The sequence below is a fragment of the Carassius auratus genome, chromosome 30 (genome assembly GCF_003368295.1).
Source record: "Carassius auratus strain Wakin chromosome 30, ASM336829v1, whole genome shotgun sequence".
NCBI classification, from domain to species: Eukaryota; Metazoa; Chordata; class Actinopteri; order Cypriniformes; family Cyprinidae; genus Carassius; species Carassius auratus.
In genome coordinates this window covers 28,300,343-28,319,583 of record NC_039272.1, presented here as the reverse complement: position 1 = coordinate 28,319,583, position 19,241 = coordinate 28,300,343, and the positions used below count along the sequence as shown (strand labels likewise).

The following is a 19,241-nucleotide window of genomic DNA, read 5'->3' as shown; positions in this document are numbered from 1 at the left end:
TGTTTCTTAATAAAAGGCTTAATAACTGCCAGCTTGAATGGTTTTGGGACGTGACCTAAAGATAACGACGAGTTAATGATATTGAGAAGTGGTTCTTCAGCTACAGGTAACAACCTCTTTCAGTAATTTAGTGGGTACAGGATATAATATACATGTTGTTGGTTTAGATACAGTGATGAGTTTATTTAGCTCTTCCTGTCCTATATTTGTAAAGCACTGCAGGTTATCTTTGGGTGCGATGGATGAAACTGAAGTGTTAGACACTGTAGAATCTACATTCGCTATTGTATTTCTAATGTTATCTATTTTATCAGTGAAGAAATTCATAAAGTCATTACTATTAACCTTGATGGAATATTTGAATCACGTAGCGTCTGTTAATTTGTTAATTTAGCCACTGTGCTAAATAAAAACCTTGAATTGTTTTGTTTATTTTCAATGAGTTTGTGGGTATGCTCTGCCCTAGCAGTTTTTAGCGCCTGTCTATAGCTGGACATACTGTTTTTCAATGCAATTATAAAAACTTCCAAGTTAGTTTTTCTTAATTTGCGTTCAAGACTATGAGTTACTTTCTTGAGAGAGTGAGTATTACTGTTATACCAGGGCACAGTATGTTTTTCTCTAACCTTTTTCAATTGGATGGGGGCAACAGATTCTAATGTAATTGAAAAAATAGTGTTGTCCATGTTGTCAGTCATTTCGTCTAATTCATGTGTATTTTTGGGTACAAATAGCAGTTGAGATAGATCAGGCAGGTTATTTGCGAATCTGTCTTTGGTGGCTGGAACAATAGTTCTGCCCAGACGGTAATGCTGAGACATATAGTTAATATCAGTGATATGCAGCATGCATGATACAAGGAAATTGTCTGTAATATCATCACATTGAGGTACGATATCTATATCAGTAAGATCGATTCCAAGTGATATAATTAAATCTAGTGTATGATTAAAACAATGAGTGGGCCCGGTGACATTTTGCTTGACTCCAAAGGAGTTTATTAGGTCAGTAAACGCAAGTCCTAATGCATCATTTGTATTATCAACGTGAATATTAAAATCCCCCATGATTAGCGCCTTATCAACTGTAACCAGAAGGTCTGAGAGGAAATCTGCAAATTCTTTTAGGAATTCTGTATATGACCCTGGTGGTCTATACACAGTAGCCAGAGCAAGAGATACATTAGATTTCTTTTGCATGTCAGGCCATGTAACATTAAGCAGAAGTATTTCGAATGAGTTAAACCTGTATCCTGTTTTCTGGGTAACATTGATAATATCACTATATATTGTTGCAACACCTTTGCCACGACCAGTCTGACTCATGCTTATAACAGTAGTTTGGTGGAGTAGACTCATTTAGACCAAAATAATAATTTGCTTTTAGCCAGGTTTCAGTCAAGCAGAGTACATCAAAACTTTTATCTGTGATCATTTCATTTAAAATTAACTGCTTTGGGTGTGAGTGATCTAATATTTATGAGCCCAAACTTTAAAGATTGTTTTTGTTCATTTACTTTACATGTTTCTGGTTTAATCACGATAAGATTTTGTTCTAGATCCTACATTAAATTTATATTTTGACCTCACTATTCGGGGAACAGACACAGTCTTAATAGATTGTACAGTGCAAGTACTTCTATCATTTAAGCAGGTGGAACAAAAGTCATCATAATAGTTATTTGAGAATTGTCTTACTAGTCACATGGAGCGAAGTGTCCTGGAGATGTTGTCAGAGAGCAGCTCCGCTCCGACTCTGCTGGGGATGCAGGCCATCAGCGCGAAACAGCCTAGGATGCTCCCAGAAAAGATTCCAGTTATTAACAAATAGCAGTTTCTGTTCTTTACACCATGACAACAACCATTCATTTAAAGCAACAAGTCTACTGAACTTTCCGTGTCCTCGTCGATACGTGGGCAGTGGTCCTGACACGACGATGGTCACCGCGTGCGTCGTGCTGCGAACCGTCTCGATCAGGCTGCTGAAGTCCCTTTTTCAGTGTCTCCGTCTGCTGCAGCGAGGTGTTGTTAACCCCGGCGTGAAGCACGACCACTCTGTGGATCTCTTCGGCCTTCAGGATCGCGGGTATCTGCGCAGAAACATCGAGAACTCGAGCACCAGGCAAACAATGAGTGTGCACTTTACCTTCAGCTAACGTAGCACGGACGTGTCGGACGATGGAGTCTCCAATGATCACAGCGTCGCATCTTGTCTCACGGAGGGGAACGAAGCGGTTCGGTGTGGAGATCTCGAAGACCGGAGGGGGAGAAGTCATCGCCCGGGGCCTGGCTCGCGTCCTCCACTGTGGATGCACCCAGGGTCCATGGTGTCCCGGCGCCGGAGTGAAGGACATCTGGGATCACGTCCTGGGTGCACCGGGCCTGTGCAGAGAAACACAAGGAGTAGACGTGGTGGGACTGTTAACAGCATGCTGTATACTTAACCCGGACTTGTGAGCATCAGCCCAAGATGATTTCAGCACGGCTCTCCGCTCTCTCAGCTGGGCCTGCCTCACCTCCAGGTCGCAAATCTGCTTTCCCACGGCCTCGAGCTCGAGCTTCATTCGGTGCCCAACGTGTCCTCGCCTGCAATCAAAGGTAGACATTCATCTGCCATTAAAGCAACTAACAGTGAGTACAGCAGTGGTAATGTGTGTGAATAGAGTATTAGCAATGTAAGCGCAGTTAGCTGCAACCACGCCACTGATGCTAACAGGCTATAAGCTAATAGCGGACCCAGGAGATCAAAATAAAACTAGTGATAACGAGGCGCTCTGATTGTTTTTGTTGTAGAATACAATAGAGGATATATTCACACGTTATATAAACGGAAACGATGGTGTTTAAAATTAATTTTTAAGATAAAAATAGTCGATAAAAAGAATATAGTGACAGAGCTCAAACGCAGTACGGGCGCCACCTCTGGGTCACCTCTGTTTTCTAAATACATCCCAAATCCTCAGAACCTTCGAAGGATGAATCCTTCATTCCCTAAAGAAAGAGAACATGCTTCAGAATAGAACACGATCTGAACAGACAACAAAGCAGTGAATCAGAATCTGGTGCAAACAGTTTCCCCCATGGTAATTTATGTATGCCACCATTGCCGTGCAATACATTCAGATCAGGACATGGAAGTCCTGTATGTCTGCATAATAACACTTGAGAACCAGGAGGACTGCTAACAGCTCTAGGCAATTTATGTACCAGTGTGAGCACCTGTCCAGGTGCCAAATACTGCACAGTGCTCCCCAGCCTGAGCTTGATGCTACTGGTGTAAAGACTTTGCACTTGTACTTATCTAGCTTCTCTGTTCCTTCAGGGACAACTTTCAAAAGGTATTTCATCTGATTCTGAACATCCATAAGATACTTGGAGCCCGAAATGGGGTGCAGCTCCTATAGCAGACAAACTTAACAGATAAGGCCACTTTAGACCGAGATGGTCATGTCAATTCTTCCCCATACTCCTCATGCTCATTTTCCCTTTCTTGCCTGTGCTGTTCCTGGGGTGCCATTGAGGTTGAATATTTATAAGGGGAATGGATTGGGTTCTGCTTCCACACAAAAAAATTACCCTGAAGATTCTGAGCTTTGTTGGGTGCTGCCACTAAAAGGAGTGTGGTACTCACTGCTGCAATTACAGATGAAACCAGATAAAACTTCAGTATTGGGTGGAGCTGGTGTGGGGTTGTATACAGGCTTAAGAAATCGACCCTCCTGACATTCCATAAAAGTGACAAAACTGAAAATGGAACTTACAGAGAGTACTTTGAAAGCTGCTGTAAACAATTTTTGTGCCATTAGTGTAATGTATTCTGGAGAGTTTCTTGGCTTTAATCATTACTGGGGCACTGGCACATTTTACAAAAGTTTCCCTGATTTCTTTTTTACTCTATACTGACATGCATATATGAATATGCAATCTCTTTATTCTAAATTTGATCACAGGCTGCATGCACAATAAAGATCTGCTGAATTACTGATGAAACAATAGAAGACTTTTCCTAGTTTCCTAAAATGCACTTAGGTAAAATCACCCTATCCAGTGCTCTTTTTGGGTTCTGTTTTACAAATTATCCCATTACTATTCTGATGTGAGAAACCACAGAAAATGATTTTGAGTGTGAATTGAACCACAAACAATACTAGATGCTTTTGCAAAGGCATTTGACTGATTAGATCAAAAGAATGATTAATTAGGGAATCTGGAATCAATTGATTATTAACAGCTGATAGAAAACACACAACATGACTGCTAAAATGCTGTCAGAATGTTGCTTCTCAGGTTGTTAGGTAATCTCAATCAACAGACAAGGATTTAACCGTCATATTATACTAGGGCAAATCGGTATTTCACCGGGGCTCATGCCCCAGTAAAATAGGGGCTGATGACATCTTATTTGCAAGTGTGTTGCAAAAACAAATACGTTTCATATTCCTTTCATCTTCCATTGTTCGCAGAGAACTGGTAAAGTTTTCACCAGCTACCTGTTTGCGGAATCAAGTGTTGTCATTTTGTCTATTTTATACAAAGGAAACTATAGAAAGGGCTTTTCATTTATCTGTTATCTGACTTAAATCTCACCTTTCTTTCTACCAGGTGGCCAGATGTTTAAAACACCTCAGGCGTCTGTTCCACCCCCTCCAACTGCTAATGCCCAGTCAGCCCCTGGACTGGCAAGCAGAACCTGTTTTCTGCGTCGCTCTGCCAACAGCAAATCCAATACACAGCACAGTGGAAACTACCAACAGAACTTTGCCCAACTACCAGAACTGCAACATTGTGAGGTCACACATGCCTCATACCAACTATGGTACCTACGTTAAAGTTACACCCAAAATCCTTATCTTCCCCATCTTTGTGCAGGTAAATCTCCCATATATATATAAAATAAATAATAATAATAATAATTCCAAGCATTAAATAAAACTATATGAAAAAGTTTGTCAAGACAAACTTTAAGTTGGCTTGAGAAAGCATGACCAGAAAGTTTGAAATGTTTGAAAAGTTTACAAAGTTTGAAAAGTTTGAAAAGTTTGAAAAGTTTGAAAATGTGAAAAGTTTAAAAAGATTTAAAAGTTTAAGAAGTTTAAAAAAGACAGTGATTAACATATTGCTAGCATAACAAGCAAGTGACTACCATGTCATTAGCATGATTAGCAAAGTTGCTCGCATGTTTGCTAGCATGATTAGCAAGTGACTAGCATGTACTTAGCATGATTAGCAAGGTATCTAGCATGTCGCTAGCATAATTAGCAAGTGACTAGCCATGTCGCTAGCATGATTAGGAAGTTACTAGCATGTCTCTAGCATGTTTCTAGCATTAGTATGCGACTAACAAGTTGCTAGCATGATTAGCATGTGCCTAGCATGTTTCTAGCATGATTAGCATGTTGTTAGCATTTCACTAACATAATTGGCAAGTGACTAGCATGTCGCTAGCATGATTAGCATGTTAGTAGCATGTCACTAGCATGTTGTTAGCATGATTAGCATGTTTCTAGCATGACTAGCATGCAATTAGCATTTTTTGCTAGCATGATTTTAGCATGATTACCATGTTGCTAGCATGCATCTAGCATGATTTGAATGTTGCTAGCATGATTCTAGCATGAATAGCATGTTGCTAGTTTGTTTCTAGCATGACTATCATGCGACTAGCATTATTAGCATGTTGCTACAATGTTTATAGCATGATTAGCATTCGACTAGCATGTTGCTAGCATGATCTTAGCATGATTAGCATGTTGTTAGCAGCATTTTTCTTGCATGATTAGCATGTTGCTAGCATAATTAACATGTTGCTAGCATTTTTTTAGAATTATTAGCATGTTACTAGCATGTTGCTAGCATGATTAGCATATTGCTAGCATGTCGCTAGCATGTTTCTATCATGATTAGCATACAACTAGCATGTTGCTAGCATGATTAGCATATTGCTAGCATGTCGCTAGCATGTTTCTAGCATGATTAGCATTTTGCTAACATGATTATTATGTTGCTAAGATGATGCTAGCATGCTTTTACCACGTGGCTAGCATAGTTTACCATGATTTACCATAGTTTACCATGATTTACCACGATTTACCATAGTTTACCATGATTTACTATAGTATACCACGATTTATCATGTTCAAGTATGATTTACTGATTCTAGCATGATTTATCATAGTTTACCATGATTTACCATAGTTTACCATGATTTACCACGATTTACCATAGTTTACCATGATTTACTATAGTATACCATGATTTACCATGTTCAAGTATGATTTACTGATTCTAGCATGATTTAGCATAGTTTACCATGATTTACCACGATTTACCATAGTTTACCATGATTTACTATAGTATACCACGATTTACCATGTTCAAGTATGATTTATTGATTCTAGCATGATTTACCATAGTTTACCATGATTTACCATAGTTGACCATTGTCTACCACGATTTACCATAGTTTACCATGATTTACTATAGTATACCACGATTTACCATGTTCAAGTATGAGTTACTGATTTTAGCATGATTTATCATAGTTTACCATGATTTACCATAGTTTACCATGATTTACCATGATTTACTATAGTATACCATGATTTACCATGTTCAAGTATGAGTTACTGATTCTAGCATGATTTAGCATAGTTTACCATGATTTACCAAGATTTACCGTAGTTTACCATGATTTACTATAGTATACCACGATTTGCAATGCTCAAGTATAATTTACTGATTCTAGCATGATTTACCATAGTTTACCATGATTTACCATGGTTTACCATAGTTTACCATGATTTACTATAGTATACCATGATTTACCATGTTCAAGTATGATTTACTATGATTCTAGCATGATTTACAATAGTTTACCATGATTTACCATAGTTTACCATGATTTACTATAGTATGCCACGATTTACCATGTTCAAGTATGATTTACTGATTCTAGCATGATTTAGCATAGTTTACCATGATTTACCACGATTTACCATAGTTTACCATGATTGACTATAGTATATCACGATTTACCATGTTCAAGTATGATTTATTGATTCTAGCATGATTTACAATAGTTTACCATGATTTACCATAGTTTACCATTATTTACCACGATTTGCCATGGTTTACCATGATTTGCTATAGTATATCATGATTTACCATGTTCAAGTATGATTTATTGATTCTAGCATGATTTACCATAGTTTACCATAATTTACCATGATTTACCATAGTTTACCATGATTTACCACGATTTACTATAGTTTACCATGATTTACTATAGTATAGACCCCTTTTGCGCGGACGTCACAGGTACGTCACGGCGCTAGCTGGAGGCAAAACAAACGGAAAACTAGAGGCGGCTAATACAAACCAACACAGGGTCGGCTACTCAAGGAGCTTAAATGTCGTCTTGTTGTGTTGTTGGTTGCCAGAATTGACGGAGAACATTTTATATACATTGTTGTGATTAATTGTGACTGGAATTTAGAACATGGTAAGAAATAATAAATACAGAAGGTTTATAATTATTTTCCAGTCTTCTGAATTTTTATTTCTAGAAAATATTTACATCTTAATAATAAGTTTACTGTAATGTCACTATTTATTTAATATAAGGATTTATACACCCTCAGTTTCTCTTTACTATACACGCTCGGTTTCTCTATCAAGTAAGTGTAGATGTCAGGCCACTCAATCGGAGGTAATCCTGTCAGATCGTCCATCCAATGAGTGATTGTGTACAGGTCGACCAATCTGGTTCCGTCCGTTAAAGTTAACTTTTTCAAATAATTATCGCGGCCCCGGACAGTGAGTGACCTTAAATATTCAGATAAAGCAGATATATTCAGATTTTCTCCAGCCATTGTTAAAAAAACAAGCTAAGAAAACTCACTAGCTACCGTTTGTTCAAGTGTTGAGGGGAATCTTTCTGCCTCCAGCTAACACACAAATACGTCACCTTGTTTACCAACTGTAAAAGGGTCTATACCACGATTTGCCATGTTCAAGTATAATTTATTGATTCTAGCATGATTTACCATAGTTTACCATGATTTACCATAGTTTACCATGATAGATAGATAGATAGATAGATAGATAGATAGATAGATAGATAGATAGATAGATAGATAGATAGATAGATAGATTAGATGAGATTGAATGAGTTTAAATTGATTAGCATCAAAGCTTGATTGAGTCTAATGGGATTTGGAGCTTGGGTCATCTGAACATCCTGTCAATGAAAGTCTATGGGCATTTTTATGATTTTTAATATTAATTTTTAAGAAAACCGTAACTCAAACCAGTCTGAAAAGATATAGCACACCAAGTCAGAACAGTATGAAGGTCTGACCCGAGTTTGGAGTATGTAGCTTGAACGGTCTAGGAGGAGTTAGTTTCCAAAAATTATGGTTTTTATGAATTATATTTATTATGGTTTTCTAGGTAGACAGCATGTCATGCAACCAGTCTGATGTAGCCTGTGTAACTTCAAAAACAATTTCAGAAATTGTAAGTTACAGTGTCCTGTTTTAGAAAATAATATGGTAAGAGATGGTATGTGTGTGGGTGAAGTACTCTGTAAAGAGACATTATTGCAAGATTCAGCGATTTGCATATTTTAGTAGTGATTGGGTTTCTTTTATAACCTTCTTCAAACATGGAGCCAATATTATACTGTAAATGTTATGAGTCAAAAGTAGTTTACCTTGTAATCTGATTAAGAGTCTTGTTTCTTTCTCTTCTGAAGCCTATAGATCTGTGTAGCCCAAACAGAACACTGATGATCTCTGAAGAAATGATTTTATATGAGAGCAAGCATTTTTCTATCAAGGTAGGAGACACTCTGCATATTGTGAATGTGCATTGAGGGCATTTTACGGTTGAAATCCTTATCCATGACCATTCTAAATGTAGTGCAATTTTATAAATTTATAAAAAAACTAAATAAATAAATATGTGGAAAAATTATACATTTTCAGCCCTCATTCTGGCCCTCTCTCTAAAATGACCTGTTTTAAGGGGTGGCTCCCTTAAAGGGAAACTCCTCCCCAAAAATTTTTGTCATTAATCACCGTGAAAGCTTTGTGTGGCGAGTGGGGCGGGGCCGAGAGGCGTGGGAACGAGGAGTGAGGCCAGGTGCAGCTCATCTTCAATCACTACACCTGGCCTCACTCCTCGTTCCCACGCCTCTCGGCCCCGTCCCACTCGCCACACTTTGTTTGTCTTAATTTAACTGTCACCCCGTCCCATATACGGTACACCGATATTTACTTCACTATATTACAATTAAATCTAATCTAATCTTGTCAAACTATATATCGTTGGAAAGGTCTAAGACTCCCAAATATATATTTTATCAATGTTTTTTGTTAAAAATTATGTAGGATAAGTAATAGATTAATTTATGACAAGAGTGCACCCTAAATTATAACAGGAGTTTTGACCTTTGTTTAAAAAAATACTTCTTTGTTGCCTTTTTCTCTATCACATTTTAGAAATTATCAGAAATTATATATCACCTGAAAACTTAAAATCTCAAAATTCATCCTTTAAACCCCATTTTTAAATCAGACATTGCATTACCATGTAAATGGTACATCAATATCACGTTACTAATTTTTTTCATTAATGAATTATAAAAATTTAAGTTTGAATCGTGCACTATAAAGTCTATGTTCAAAAACGTGAGTGACAGTTAAGGGGTTAAGATATTTTGGATGAAAACCAGGAGGCTTGTGACTGCCAAGTAAATTACACGGTCAAGTTCCGGAAAAGTATGAAAAGCATTGTCAGAATAGACCATCTGCCATCAGTGGTTCAACCGTAACATTATGGAGCATCGAGAATACTTTTTGTAACCGAAAAAAAAGAAAAAAAAAACTTTATTCAACAATTTGTCAATTTTTTACAAACGATGTTGATATTGTCAAGCACCAAAACAAATGCACCCATACCCCAATAGGACCTCACCCCTATTTTAATATCTCTGCCCCACACATACATACACATCCATAGCAATGATGATCACAGAAACACGCGAAGATGACACACAGGCATATTCAAATAAAAGCCAACACAGATAAGTTGTGTGAAACAAGGCAAAATCAACGTTAATCACCTATAAATAAGAAAAAAACGAAACCTTCGCGTCTGAATCCAAGCCTTGCAACTCCTAGAGTTCTCTCCACTGCTGGAAAGCTGCTCCGATATTTATGCAGGTCCTACCTCTTGCCTGGTCAGAGAAAGTGCTCAGTCAAACTGAGCACTTTCTTCTCTCTATCATTACTATACATGCCCTTCACTGCTGATTGGTTACAAGTGTGTTTTGGGACTCGGTTATATAGTGTGGTCAAAAGTGTTTTTCAAATATTGATTAGTGCACCTAATTGCAGGATATTTTAATGGTACAAAGACCACTTATATACCAAAATATCAAGGCAAATTTATTTCTCATGTCATGACCTCTTTAAAAATTTGCATCAGTGCATTGCAGCATTCAAAACAAAGCATATTCAGTACTTAAAGTATAGTGGAAACATAGACATAACAGTACAATATAAAATGGAAAATAAATAAGTTGACAAAAACTGCAATGCAGAAAATGAGGAAAAATACATGGATAAAAGATAAAAAGGGAAATAAATAATTAATTAAAATAAAAAAGTATTCATTTAAACTTGGTAGTTTAGTTGATACAATTATAACATTATTGTGTACACTGTGTGTCTTCAATATCTGTTCCAATATCTTTGTCACAGTTTAAGAGACATTTAATCATGCTTTCAAATGTTTATTTACAAATCATGCCTAGCTTAAAGCATTCACTTCAGTGGAAACTCAAGATTACACAATTTATATTTCAAGTGTAATTTACTTCTTTGCAACAATCATGTTTCGGGCTGCAGTCCAGTCATATTTAGAAACGGACATTAAATCAAATAATGTGGAGCAAAGTTACTTGCTGTGGGATGATGAACAAAAATTATGAAATAAAATATTTTTCAATTTGTCCATAAATCTAGAAGCTGGATCAAACTGAACTGTTTTCTGTATAAAATACATATCGATTTCACCCTCCTCAATAGACAGAGCAAATAAAGCTTATTTCTCTCATGTAATTTATCACATATTGTTCATGTGAATCCTGTGATTAGAGAGCACTAACATTGGCTGTTGCTATGATAGACAGATTGCAGGGTATCAAAAGTTTCAATGAAGATCAAGTGAGAAAACAGAAGTGGTATACAAATAGGATCTGAGAAAAATGGAAGGAAATAAAAGAAAATAATGCATGTAGGACATAAAAGCTGCAAGCATAATAACTATTAATTAATAGGGTAATACAAAATCAGAAACCAAACAAGCAGGGGTCATAACCAATATCAGTTCAAAACAGAAACAGACAGGAACAGGAACTCGAAGATTAGGAACGCGAGGAAACTTGGGGATGGAAAGTAAGGACTCCATGCAGACAAACAGAAAAGGACTGGTTAATATAGGGAGGATAATGACTAACAAGTGAAGACATCTGAGTGCAATTAACATGAGTGCAATTACTGTGATGAAGAGACAAGGCTAGTGGGAATTGTAGTGCCTACGGTGAGGTGCCTATGGGGAAGTGAGACCACTAGTGGACACCTAGGGAAACAGAGACCAGACAGCGTGACATTACCCCCTCCTCCACGGAGCAGCTACCAGATGCTCCACCCGAAACCAAGAAGAGACCAAGGAATACAGAGACCAGGAGGGAGGTGGAGTGGCGGAGGACCAGGGGGAGGGACGGAGGGCTTTGTAAAATGGGGAAACAGAGACAAGTGCAATTAACAAAAACAAGGAACCCAGGAGGGAGGTGGACCGGCGGAGGACCAGGGGGAGGGTCTGAGGGCCAGTTAATATATGGAAACAAAGACAGGAAGTGCCAAAAAACAAACAAAGACAACAACAAAAACAACAAAACACAAGTCCAGGGGAGAACAGAAAGTTCAGTGGCCCATGGCCGAACCGACAGGGCAGGAATCCAGGGTGGAGCAAGGTGGAACTGGAGCCATGTGGTTGAGTCAGAAACCCACCAGGGCGGCGCAGAAGACCACCACATCCGTGCGGTCGAGACAGAAGCCCACTAGGGCGGCGCAGAAGACCGCCACATCCATGCGTTCGAGACAAAAGCCAATCAGGGTGGCGCAGAAGACCACCACAGTGGGATCGATGATACATGAGAGCATGTCTGGATAGGCAAGTCTGAAACAGAGAACATGAACAAGTTAAGGGTGGCCTCCATGGCCACGACAGGATCAATCGAGCGCTCCGAGAGTTTGGCTGAGACATGGAGAGGCTCTGGTAGTTCAGCAGAGACGTGGAGAGGCTTTGGTAGTTCAGCAGAGATGTGGAGAAGCTCTGGTATTTCTGCAGAGTTTAAACTGGATTCAGGAAGATCAATGGTGACTTGACTCTGCTCATGAAGATCATTTGTGACTTGACTCTGCTCATGAAGATCATTTGTGACTTGACTCTGCTCATGAGGATCATTGGTGACTTGACTCTGCTCATGAGGATCATTGGTGACCTGACTCTGCTCATGAAGATCATTGGTGACCTGACTCTGCTCATGAAGATCAATGGTGACTTGCATTTGCCCATGAAGATCACTGGTGACCTGACTCTGCTCATGAAGATCAATGGTGACTTGCATTTGCCCATGAAGATCAATGGTGACTTGCCTTTGCCCATGAAGATAGTCGGTGACTTGACCTTGCCCATGAAGATCACTGGTGACTTGCCTTTGTCCATGAAGATCACTGGTGACTTGCCTTTGCACATGAAGATCAATGGTGACTTGAATCTGCCCATGAAGAACACCGGTGACTTGACTCTGTCCTTGAAGATCACCGGTGACTTGACTCTGTCCTTGAAGATTACCAGTGACTTGACTCTGTCCTTGAAGATCACCAGTGACTGGACTCTGTCCTTGAAGATCACCAGTGACTCGACTTGACTCCAGAGGTCTAACTGTGGTAGTGCTTAACTCATGAGTATCAACGGTGACTTGCCCTGACTCTGGAGGGTCAACGGTGACTTGCCCTGACTCTGGAGGGTCAACGGTGACTTGCCCTGACTCGACTCTGGAGGTGGCGCTGGGCTGGCGGCCATCTTGCGCCGTGGCGCTGGGCTGGCAACCACCTTGTGCTGTGGTGCTGGGCTGGCGGTCCTACTGTCTGTAGACCCTGGTCTAGAGTCAGCCATCCCACCGAGAGAGACAGGTGTGGCCGAGTCATCCCACCGAGATCGATGCTGTAAGTAACTGGTGAACCCCCAAAAGTCCAGTATCTCCAGCCCCTTCATCTCCCACCCAGGCAAAGGGTCATCCAAGCAGTCGTTGAAAATGTCCTTCAGGGCCTCATCATTATACCCCATCCCCACTGCCATTGTCCAGAAAATTTGCACCAAGCACCCCACCTCACTCCCCTTTTGACGGAGAGTGGTTAGGTTTAAAAGTCTCCCCATCCGCTCCTCTATGGTGGCTGGGGAACGTATACGAAATCCCACACCACTGGATCTTGGCATGATGGAGTCCCTCTGTCACATATGGGAACACAAGAGACGGAAGATCCAAGTGCAGTATGATTTTAATAGGGTAATTCAAAATCAGAAACCAAACAAGCAGGGGTCATAACCAATATCAGTCCAAAACAGAAACAAACAAACAAACAAACAAACAGGAACAGGAACTTGAAGACTAGGACCGCGAGGAAACTTGGTGACGGAAAGTAAGGACTCCATGCAGACAAACAGAAAAGGACTGGTTAATATAGGGAGGATAATGACTAACAAGTGAAGACATCTGAGTGCAATTAACAGGAGTGCAATTACTGTGATGAAGGGACAAGGCTAGTGGGAATTGTAGTGCCTACGGTGAGGAGCCTATGGGAAGTGATACCACCTAGTGAACACCCAGGGAAACAGAGACCAGACAGCGTGACACTAATTTGCCAGTAATCAGTAATTCCTTGATTTTGCAAACTTGCTTAAAAGAACACTAAGCATATGCAATTGACATATTTTTTATTTATAAATTAATAATTAATTATATATACAAATTCTAAATATGTATAGTAAGTCTACTTATGTCATTCCTGTTCAAGGACACTTTTGAATACAGACAAGGTTTTTTTTTTTGTTTTGTTTTTTACAATTTGCAGATAACTGCTAAAAAAAAAATATGTTTTGAAAAGTTATAAAAGTTTAAGTTTACTAAGGAAAAGTACAGTACAAATGAGGTTCCTGTGATATTTAAGCATTATACCAAAAATAGCCAGCAGGTGACACAGCAGGTGACACCTTTCACAAATGTATACATTTCTGTTTCAATATTATTTCTATCACCAACTAACCACCTAATATGGAAGCTTGAGACTCACACCTTTCCAATAATATATGTTTTGTAAATGTATAAGTTTTGATTCTAAAATATTGTAGTAATTCTTGTAATAGGATGACACCATCTACTAGGGGGAAGAGCTCGCTAAAATATATAAGTAAATATATAATTAATTTATGATGATTATTATTACTTATTAACAAGAGACACCAGCTGGGTTAAGATTCAAACTTATCCAAAGTCCAAAGAGTTTGAAAAGCTTCAATATAAGGGAAAATTTGCATCAAATAACGACATAAAAGTATCTGCATGTCTTCAGAAGATATGGCTTATATTGCATGATTAGTATGGGCAACATTCATAGTACTTTTACGGTATTTAGTTTTGGGACTAAACAGCTCAAATTTTATAGATTTATTCTGTTATGTTCCTTAAATAATAATAATAATAAATAAATAAATAAATAAGCCTCGTAATGCACTGGCCACTTGTGCAGGGTTATTTTTCTGCCCTTGGTTCAAGATGCTGGGATAGCCTCTAGAACTCGTGTAACCCTTCAGGGCTGGAAGGATGATAGTTCGACCCTCAGCAGGAGTCATCAGCTGTGGCCTTTAGGCAAGACAGTTATGTGTTACCATCATGATGTAAAACGTTTCTTCTTTTTTAACAGTATATTTATTTATTTTTTCAGTTTGCATTTAAAACGGATTACACAGTAAAAATCATACAGCAAACATTTTACACCCTATTCTCCCACCCATCGCAAAAGGGGAAAAAAGAAAAAAAAATTTTTTTTCAAGATACCTAAATCAAGTAACAATTATTTCCCAAGTCTGTAAAAAAGATCATGATATTACCCTACTCCCTCAGAGCTTGTTTTAGCAAACTATACCAAGATTTGCATGGGTTCCTTAAGAATTTAATAAAAGACAACTTCAAAAACATTTTATTTTTGACAATATACATAATCTTTTCCATTGACATATTTGATGCCATTTCTTTGATCCACTTTCCAATTCTTGGCGCAATCATATTTTTCCAATTAAGAGCAATTATTCGTTTAGCTTGCAAAATACACATCCGGCCTGAATCTGACCTCTTTGCTTTGTAAGAGAGGACTGATAGGATATATACCCACAATAAGAAGCTCAGGATCCAGTGGTAATTTATTTAATAGAATTTGGTCAATCATATCAATAATACGTTGTAGAAAAAAGGCTTCACTTTCTAGCATTCCCATATACATTACATTACATTTACATTTAGTACAAATGAGGACAATGGAAGCAATCAAAAACAACAAAGAACAATGATATACTGTATACAAGTCTCAGTTAGCTTAAACACAGTACATGTAGAAAGAAAACAGAATAGATAATATATCTATCTATCTATCTATCTATCTATCGATATATATATATATATATATATATATATATATATATATATATATATATATATATATATATATATATATAATTGTATAATAAATGAAAGGAAAACAGAATACAAAAAGATTAGAAAGGTAGTTAGAACAGTTTAAGAGACATTTAATCATGCTTTCAAATGTTTATTTACAAATCATGCCTAGCTTAAGGCATTCACTTCAGTGGAAACTCAAGATTACACAATTTATATTTCAAGTGTAATTTACTTCTTTGCAACAATCATGTTTCGGGCTGCAGTCCAGTCATATTTAGAAACGGACATTAAATCAAATAATGTGGAGCAAAGTTACTTGCTGTGGGATGATGAACAAAAATTATGAAATAAAATATTTTTCAATTTGTCCATAAATCTAGAATTGGATCAAACTGAACTGTTTTCTGTATAAAATACATATCGATTTCACCCTCCTCAATAGACAGAGCAAATAAAGTGTAGCAGAAATGAGTCGAAGAGACAAATTAAAGAGTCTATCAGAGCTGTGTGCATTGAAACATGAGCTGAATTCCTCAGGAAGTCATAAATCAGTTCTAGTGCCACAAGAACCAAGCAGATTACCAACCAACTTGTTCACACAACAGCTTTCAACATGAACACCACTAGAGCATTTATTCACAATTTCAATTCGAAGAAGAGATTGTCAAATTTGTTGTTCATAATTGAAATGCAACGCTGGACATCACATGGAAACCCATGAGAGTACTGCACAAGTCCCATTGACTCCCCCATCCAGCAGAACCATACTGAAATTCCTAAGGGGGAAGGGCTTTAAACCTTTGTCTTCACAGAAAAGTCCCTTTGCCAGAGAATGGCAAAGAAACTGCTTTTTATACATTATATATGGACCAGAATGAACTCAAAAAGACTTCTAAATGAATCGTTCCATTGCTTAACTCCATATTCATTTATGTGTAACCCACACATTTGACTATCATGTATAATCACTTATTGTGTATGTCTTTTGATAACTATAGGATACATAGTCATGTCTAGTATTGACATAATCGAATTTTCTTGCTTGATATTGTCCTGACAATCATTTATTTGTAAAATATATCATAATCATGTTATAGGAATCATGTCCAAAATTAGACCCTGTGAGGCAAGAACCACATGCTTGGTAAGATAAACAATGATTTATGATACCCCAGACCCCAGGACCATATCTGATTGGTCAAGGCAACATTTGAGGGGTGGCCCACAAGGAAATTTAAATACCTTGGACATCAGTCATGCGGTCTTTTAGTCTGCTTTTAGTCCCTAGCTGCTGCTATTAGCCATGTCTGCTTTTAGTTCCAGCCTTGCTCGTGCTATCAGTCATGCTATTAGTCATGCCTGCTCTTAGCTTTTAGCTTGTAGCTTTGCTACCTAGCTTTAGCTTGTAGCATCTAGCCATGCGGTTAGTCATCTTTGTTCTCTGAGCGCGGTTCCAGCGTGCCTGCCTGCTACTACTATGCCACAATGAGAAGGAACACAACCTAGTCTCGTCAAACTTTATTTCTTTTCTTTTCCGTTTGAGAGTTTCGTGTTCTGAGTTAAGTTTTATAACGTCGAGTCTCCGACGCCTGACCTCGGATGCCCATTCAACTTCGACCAGCGCACACGACTCTCCAGCTTCAGCCAACGCCCAAGCACGGGCTCCCCAAGACGTCACTTCAGCCAACTGAACTTCCAGCCAATCAGCGACACCGGGATACCCCTTTCAACGGGAGTCCCTCTCACAGCAAACGAAGGCAACGTATTCCCAGATATTTGTTGTGCTGGTGTATCTAATATAATTTTAACCCCATTGAGGAACTCAATGCGAGCGCTAATTACGTGATTGATGGTTGTTCATGTCTATGCAATTTAAAGTATTGCTGTTAACTTGGGATTCCATATTTCCATTCTCTTAAACTCATCTTTCCCTAACTTTCGACCTTCCTGCAACTTGTGTGGATGTGTGTGTGCGTGCGTTTATGTGTTAGATTAGTTTATATGTCTTAGATTTATCTAATAAAGCCTTATTCATATTGAAAAGAGAAGTATCTTGTGTTTTGTGCTTACAAGTTAAGGTCTTAAACTGCCGATCTTGTTACTGTGCTAATTGATAGTGTTTCACTATAGTTTGGATATTAGTATCCAGCGCAGATTTGATGTTAAACGGCTAGTTCACTGAATCGCAGGGCGTCTCCGTTGACCTGTTTCCCTTACATTATAATGGTGGAGAAAATGCGGGCAGTTTAATCTAAATTGTGAGCATAAACCAAGTTTATTTAATCTTTGATTTTGCTAAAGGAATGAAAGATGAGAAGCTTGCGAGACCGGAGTATGTAGGTGTGTGTGTGTTTGTGTGACGCGTGACGAAAGCAGCGCCCCCCCCCCCCCCCCCCCCCCCCCCGCTTGAATGAAAGGAGCTAGAAGAAACTTTAACTCAAGTCCGTCTCTTCAATGTTAACAGCAGTAAGTGAACTTAAAAGTAAACATCTGAGATCGTACAATAAGGTAGAAATTGAGCGTGTTCCTCATTTGTGTAATGCCTTGTTTTATAGCTGATTTGATTTCACTGCGTGTTTCCAGTGTCTCAAACGCTATCTCAGTCACTGTTTGCTGAACGGAGCTAAACTGTTAGTGTTTCAAAAGGGATATAAATCGGTGAATAAAGAATAGTTTTGAGCGGGTTCCTCAATCTATTTATCAAAGTCCCCGTATTCATATTTCATATAGTTTGATTGCCAGTGCGTGTTCCACTGCCGAATCAAATTTGATATTCGACTCCCCTAAGTTAACGTTAAACATTAGAGAACAATGTTTGCCCATTTGTATCCGTTCACAAAGTGAATGCAATCTCGCGTAACACGGCGTGTGTCCGAGAGTAATTTGAATGGGAGTGTTTTAAAAGCTTGATCAAGTAAATTTTAACTGTGTACCAACAGCGAAGGAAAACTTTTATGTTTGTGTCCAGAAAAACTGGCACGGAGAATCAAATTGTTGAGATTGATATAATAACTACAGCAGGAAGCTGCTATTTGAATTAAGATAAATTTAACTCTATACAAACTGAGAGTTTAAGTGCCACATCGCAAAACCAACTGAAAGGCGGTGTTGTTATTTGTACAGTGTTGAAATGAGCCGACATTTCATGTAACATGCTTAACTGTATTTGCAACAATGCAACGATTCATGTGCTAATCCACTAGAATGTGTTTTGGTTGCCATAGTGACGACCGTGACCCGGAAGCCTAACGTACTTCCGGAGCAACTCTGAACTGTGCACGCGCAGCACACAAACTCCGCGGTGTCACTAAGCTAACGAAACCATTGCATTTACATTGAAGTCTATACTAAAGCCACTAGCCTCAAAGGTTAGCCATTAGCATTACCATCCAGTGGTAGAATAATGTGCGTTTGGGCAACGCTGACGTGATTTAACC

The 19,241-nt window shown here is 38.5% G+C and overlaps 1 protein-coding gene across 1 annotated transcript in view; it reads right to left on the bottom strand.

The window, feature by feature from the left end:
* Window positions 1-1,893: 1,893 nt before the first annotated feature.
* The window catches only part of coq4 (coenzyme Q4 homolog (S. cerevisiae)), a 34,850-nt gene continuing 17,502 nt past the window's right edge, over window positions 1,894-19,241 (bottom strand). Inside the window, exons 7-8 of the mRNA XM_026212554.1 lie at window positions 2,516-2,585; window positions 1,894-2,381 (exon numbers count right to left, since the gene is read on the bottom strand). Of these exons, the coding sequence (XP_026068339.1) occupies window positions 2,214-2,381; window positions 2,516-2,585 (238 nt within the window). The 3' untranslated portion in view covers window positions 1,894-2,213. The remainder of the gene's footprint in view (window positions 2,382-2,515; window positions 2,586-19,241) is intronic.